The 6,337-nt window shown below is 54.6% G+C and overlaps 1 protein-coding gene across 1 annotated transcript; it reads right to left on the minus strand.

The window, feature by feature from the left end:
- Positions 1 to 2,154: 2,154 nt before the first annotated feature.
- Positions 2,155 to 5,658, minus strand: LOC127082262 (uncharacterized). The gene has a single exon (XM_051022502.1). The coding sequence runs from the start codon at positions 5,656 to 5,658 to the stop codon at positions 2,155 to 2,157; it is 3,504 nt and encodes a 1,167-aa protein (XP_050878459.1).
- Positions 5,659 to 6,337: the final 679 nt, after the last annotated feature.

Consider the following 6,337-nt stretch of genomic DNA (forward strand, 5'->3'; position numbering starts at 1 on the left):
ACCCCGGATCGTTCCCGGGTCCCGTGGTTCCTCCCTGGGGTTTTGGGGACGAAGAGCGTGGCCGTACCTGCCACGTCTCCCCGTGGTGTACTTAGCTGTAATATTGTCTAAGTTTTTTGGCGTTCCATGGTCGAGCGAGTTGTTCTCCTTGTAGGTTTTCTAGGTAATAGGCCCCGTTGCTCGTTTTGCCGCGGACGCGGTAAGGGCCTTCCCAGTTGGCCGCCAGTTTGCCCTCTCTCGGGTTTTTCTGGTTTCTTCTGAGGACCAGGGTGCCGACCTGGAACTCTCTTTTTATGACTTTCGCGTCATGGCGTAGTGCTATTTTTTGTTTGAGGGTTGTTTCCCTGAGAGCTGCTTCGGAACGTATCTCCTCGACTAGGTCGAGCTCGGCTCTAAGGGTCTCATCGTTCATTTCCTCGTCTAGGGGCTCCTCTGTCCTCCTCGTTGGCGTCCGTATCTCCACCGGGATGACTGCCTCGGTGCCGTAAGTTAGTCGGAACGGGGTTTCCCCGGTGGTAGAATGTGGTGTCGTGCGGTAGGCCCATAGGACGCTATGTAGCTCCTCGACCCATGCCCTCTTTGCCTCGCCGAGTCTGCGTTTGAGGCCGCGTAAGATTACCCTGTTGGCCGCCTCTGCTTGCCCGTTCGTCTGCGGATGCTCGACAGACGTGAAATGCTGCGTGGTGCCTAGGCTGGCGACGAAGTCCTGGAATCCTCCGTCCGTGAATTGTGTCCCGTTGTCTGTGACAAGTGCCAGGGGTATACCGAACCGAGCGAGGATATTGCGTTTGAAGAACCGGAGAATGTTCTGCGCGGTTATTTTAGCCAGTGCCTCCGCCTCGATCCATTTGGTGAAGTAATCCACCCCGACGATGAGGTATTTATTCTGATATGATCCGGTGACGAAGGGCCCGAGGATGTCCATGCCCCACCACGCGAAGGGCCATGGGGAAGACAGCGATTTGAGGTCGTTCGGGGGTGCGAGGTGCATGTCGGCATGTCGTTGGCATTTGTCACATCTTTTGACGTGCTCTTTCGAATCGTTTTGCATGGTCGGCCAGTAGTAGCCCGCTCGAAGGGCTTTTCGTGCGAGCGATCGTCCGCCGAGGTGTTGAGCGTTAATTCCCCGGTGTATCTCTCCAAGTATGTCGGGGACTTTCTCTTCCTCGACGCATTTGAGTAGTGGGATGGAGAATCCTCTCCGGTAGAGTTTGCCTTCGAGGAGTACGTACGAGCATGCGCGTCGTTTGACAGTGGTCGCCTCTTTCGGGTCAGCCGGGAGTTCGTCTCGTGTGAGGTAATTGTAGATGGGCGTCATCCAACAGTGGGCATCTCCAATAGCGTTGACCTCGAGTGGAGGCGGTAGTTTGTTGATGCTGGGCCGAGGGAGGATTTCTTGGATTACTGATTTATTCCCACCCTTTTTCCTCGTGCTGGCTAGTTTGGAGAGAACGTCTGCCCGTGTGTTGTGCTCGCGGGGTATGTGTTGAACTTCCCATTTTTCAAATCTATCAAGTTTTTCTTTGACGAGGGACAAGTACTCGAGGAGGTTGTCGTTCTTGGTTTGGTATTCTCCTCGCACTTGTGAGGCCACGAGCTGGGAGTCGGTGGATATTTTTACCTCTTTTGCTCCTAGGTCCTCGGCTAACCTCAGGCCTGCGAGGAAGGCTTCGTATTCGGCTTGGTTGTTTGATGTTGGGAACGCTAGCGCTAATGATACCTCTATCAGGATCCCTTCTTCATTTTCGAGGATGATCCCGGCCCCGCTGCCTGATGTGCTAGAGGCGCCATCGACGAAGATCGTCCATTTGTGGGCGCTTTCTGCTGGAGTCGGGCAGTGGGTCATCTCCGCGACGAAGTCGGCCAGTGCCTGAGCTTTCAAGGCTTTTCTATTTTCGTATTGTATGTCGAATTCGGAGAGTTCTAGTGACCACTTGAGCATCCTCCCGGCCATATCCGGGCGCCCGAGCAGCTGTTTGATTGGCTGGTCGGTCCTCACCTTTATCGTGTGTGCGAGGAAGTAATATCGTAGTCTCCTTGCTGTGTTGATGAGGGCCAGGGCGACCTTTTCGATTTGCTGATATCGGAGCTCGGGACCTTGGAGGGCTTTACTCGTAAAATAGATGGGTTTTTGTCCTTCGTCGGTTTCTCTTATTAGAACGGCGCTGACGGCCTCGGTTGCCACGGATAGGTATAAGTATAGGGTTTCCTTTTCTGATGGCCGTGATGGAGTAGCGCTTGCTCGCATTCATCGGTCCAGTCGAAGGTAGCCTCTTTGCGAAGGAGTCTGAAGAACGGCAACGCGTGCTGGGCGGACTTGGCGATGAAACGGGAGAGTGAGGCGAGCACTCCATTGAGTGACTGGATCGATTTTTTGGTTTTCGGGGTCGGAAACTCCGAGAATGCCCGGCATTTGTCGGGGTTGGCCTCGATCCCTCTTTCGGTGAGATAGAAACCGAGGAACTTGCCTGCCCGGACTCCGAACGTGCATTTCTCGGGGTTGAACCTCATTTTACACTGTCTCGCCTGCTCGAATACCTTCGTAAGGTGTCGAGCATGGGTTATCTCCTCGTGTGATTTGACGATCATGTCGTCCATGTACACTTCGAGCATGTCCCCTATTTCGTCCTTGAAGACTTTGTTCATCATGCGTTGGTATGTAGCGCCAGCGTTCTTGAGCCCGAACGGCATCACGTTGTAATAGTAATTGCCCGTTGGGGTCATGAACACTGTGTGTTTCTTGTCTGCGGGCGACATAGGGATCTGGTTGTATCCGCTATATGCGTCCATGAAGGACAAGAGTTGAAAACCTGCAGAGTTGTCAACGAGCGAGTCTATATTAGGGAGGGGGAAAGCATCTTTCGGGCAAGCCCTATTAAGATCAGTATAATCAACACACATACGCCATTTTCCATTATTTTTCTTAACGAGGACTACATTAGAGAGCCAGGTTGTGTACTGGGCTTCAGAAATAAAATTTGCCTCTAAGAGGTCTTTTACAGCTCGCTCGGCAGCCTCTGCCTTTTCGGGCGATTGCTTGCGTCTACGCTGTGCTATGGGCTTGGCTGCCCGGTCTACAGCTAGCTTATGACACGCTATCTCGGGGTCCAGCCCGGGCATTTCTGCGGCATTCCACGCGAAGAGGTCGGAGTTCTCTTTGAGGCATGCTACCAGCTCTTCTCTTGTTTCCTCGGGTAGTCCCTTACCTATCTTCACCGTCCTTTCCGGATCGTCCCCAAGAGGAATGAGTTCGAACTCTCCGTCAGGGATTGGTCGGACCGGGTGTTCGAGAGAGCGTTCCTTGGGGAACCTCCCCTCTTCGGTCTCGTCCAGCCCGATGCGACAGTCGAGGTCGATGGCGTTGACTCCTCGGGCAGGATCCTCGGTCTTGAGTTTTTTGTTGTTGCAGTTGCTCTTCGTGCTGACTACGGCCTGTCCTTTTACTGCGGCGTCGTAGCATCGTCGGGCTGCTTCGATGTCACCATGGATGGTGACCACACGTCCCAATTTGGTGTAGTATTTCATCTTCAGGTGGACGGTGGATGGGACCGCAGTGAGTTCGGCCAGTGTCGGGCGTCCAAAGATGCAATTGTAGAGAGATGGACAGTCTACGACCAGGAATTGGATTTTGACTTCCCTGGCCGTTTCTTGTTCGCCGAAGGTGACGAGGAGCTCAACATATCCCCACGGTCTGGTTGTTGCTCCGTTGAATCCTTGGAGATCTGATCCGACGTAGGGGGCTAAGTTGGTCTTGTCTAGCTTCAGAGTCTTGAAGAGGTGGACGTACATGATATCCACTGAGCTGCCTTCGTCGACCAGGATGCGTCGTACGTCGAATCGGGCCATCTTTGCTCTTATCAATAGTGGGATGGCCGAGTTCGGGGATCCGCCCGGGAGTTCCTCCAGGAAGAAGGATATTGGGTTGGATTTTCCCCGGTATTTTGTCAATGTCGCTTTCTGCTCGGGGGCAGTCAGTAGGAGTTCGTCGAACTTACGTTTGACGGAGAGGGCCGCGGATTCCCCGTTAGTTCCTCCTCCTGATATCACCAGTGTGGTAGGGAAGTCTTCCCAGGGGCTGAGTGCAGTGATCTTGCCCTCGGGCAATGGTTCGGGGAGGAAGAAATCTTCCGGTCGTGACACGCAGAGGGCCACTTGATAGGGAGAGTTGTCAGGGGGTGTGTTTTCCCGGGGTCTCTTCTTCTCTGGCTCGTCGTGTCTGGGAGCTTCGTTCTTCCTCGTATACTGCTTCAGGTGCCCCTCTTGGATTAAGATTTCTATCGCATCCTTCAGGTGGACGCAGTCTTCGGTCACGTGCCCGTGACTTCTGTGGAAACGGCAGTACTTTGATTTGTCGGTGTGGGGCTTTGGTGCAGACGGTTTTGGGAACCTGACCCTGCCCTGCTTAAATTCAGAGTTGATACATTCTGCGAGGATGCGCTCTCGAGGAGCTGTCAGTAAGGTGTACTCGCTATATCTGCCCGCGGGGCCTCTTCCTTCCCGGAGCTCGCGAGGTCTTTCTTCTCTTCGTTTGTCTCCGTTGCGACGGGAAATGCTCGTGTCCTCGCGTTTTGAGTGCTCGGTCTCCCCAGCGTTACGTCCGCTGCGGGCATTGTGTGCCACCTGCTTTTCCTCGTATCTGATGTAGGCTTGGGCTTTATGCAGGAGCTCGTTTAAGGTGCGGGGAGGCTCGATCCCTACGGCTCTGCTAAGTTCACTGCCGGGCAAGAGACCTCTCTCGAGGAGATACTTCTTCATGTGCTCGGTGGTATCTACCTCGACAGCTTCCTGGTTGAATCGCTCGATGTATGAGCGCAGTGTTTCATTCTTCTTCTGCACTATGGCTTCAAGGGTCGCCTCCGTCTTGGGGTGACGACGGGAAGCTGTAAAGTGCCTGGTGAACATGGACCTCATGACTCTCCATGACGTGATGGACTCAGGGGCCAAGCTTTTGTACCAAGCCATGGCCCCTTTCCTGAGGGTCGTTGAGAACAGTCGGCATTTGAGGTGCCCGGTTATATCATTGCGGTAGTCGAGCATCGCGTTGACGTTGTCGACGTGATCGTCGGGATCTGTAGTCCCGTCGTACACAGCTAGATTTGGTGGTTTCTCCATGCCTTTGGGGAGCGGGGCTTCCATTATTGCCCGAGATAGGGGGCAATGCGGATCTTCCTCGTCGCTCCTTAAGGGAGACAGTTCGTCGTTGTCGGGGCTGTGCCCGCGCCTTGGTGATGTTCTCGCTCGACCACCGTCACGACGGGCGCGTGCCCTGCTGGCGTGGGGTTCGGGAGAGCGACGTCCTCGCTTCTTCGTTGGCTCCGAACGTTGTTGTATCCTACTCACCGGCTGGGGCCGGGCCTCTTGTCGTTCGGCTTCGAGGGCCATGATTCGTTCGTGCTGCTGGTGGAGCATAGAACCGGCCTGATTGAGGGCATTCACCATGGCAATCATTACGGCGTCTCCTTCAACGGGAACGGGAATGGGATGAAATGTCTCTGCCCCTAAATTGTGGGCGTGAGAGGCATCTCCGTTGTTTTGGGGCTCTGGAGACGGGGTGGATGGATGACCGTCCCGACCGTCCGCTTCATGGGATGGCGGGCCGTCGTCCATATTGTAGTTGACGAGGGGACGGCTGTGATCGCTATGTTGTTCTCCGGCCATGTTGGAAGGACAGAAACAAATGAGCTTTTGATCCTCGTTTGATGAAGATGGGGATAGCTATTTCCCACAGACGGCGCCACTGATCTCACCTGATCAGGAGGGCCTTCCAAGGTCTTGGTGAATGGGCCGGAGAATGAAATGAGAGGGGGGTGTACCTGCAAGGTGCTCCAACGCTTAAGTCAGAAAAGGTACAGAATGAGATTATCAGAGTGTGAGTTAGTATATCTGCCCCTTTGCCATGAAAGGGGTATTTATATTGAGCCCCCAGCGCTGGGCCAAGGCTCCTAATGGGCTGGATTAGCTAGGCCCAAGGAGGAGCTGCCAGGGGACGCGTAAGAAGCGTTAAGACCTAGACCAAGGTCTGCCCCCTGGTCCAACTGCCCCTATCCCTAAGGAGACAATATAGGGGAGTTGGGTGACGTGGTGAGTGAGATGCCGTTATGGCTCTGCCCGACACAACTTAGGTGCCCGCGGCGTGGGTTGACGATGAGTGGATGGAGATCATATGAGGAGGACCCGCTCGTTGTCCGACACGTGTTTAAGGGGCCGGGGAGACATTCTCCGGGCGGACGGTCGTTCACCTGACGTGTCCTCGTGGTCGCTTGGATACGGTCGTTTGGACGTGGGCTTGGCGAGCATTGGGCCGTGCCGTGCTAAGTGTCGTGGCCCAGTCCAGAAC

Source organism: Lathyrus oleraceus, chromosome 5 (genome assembly GCF_024323335.1).
Source record: "Lathyrus oleraceus cultivar Zhongwan6 chromosome 5, CAAS_Psat_ZW6_1.0, whole genome shotgun sequence".
Classification (NCBI taxonomy): domain Eukaryota; kingdom Viridiplantae; phylum Streptophyta; class Magnoliopsida; order Fabales; family Fabaceae; genus Lathyrus; species Lathyrus oleraceus.

What these genes read in the sequence shown, in the direction of transcription:
- LOC127082262 (XM_051022502.1), bottom strand. Translation starts at nt 5,658, where the DNA reads ATGGCCGGAGAACAACATAGCGATCACAGCCGTCCCCTCGTCAACTAC.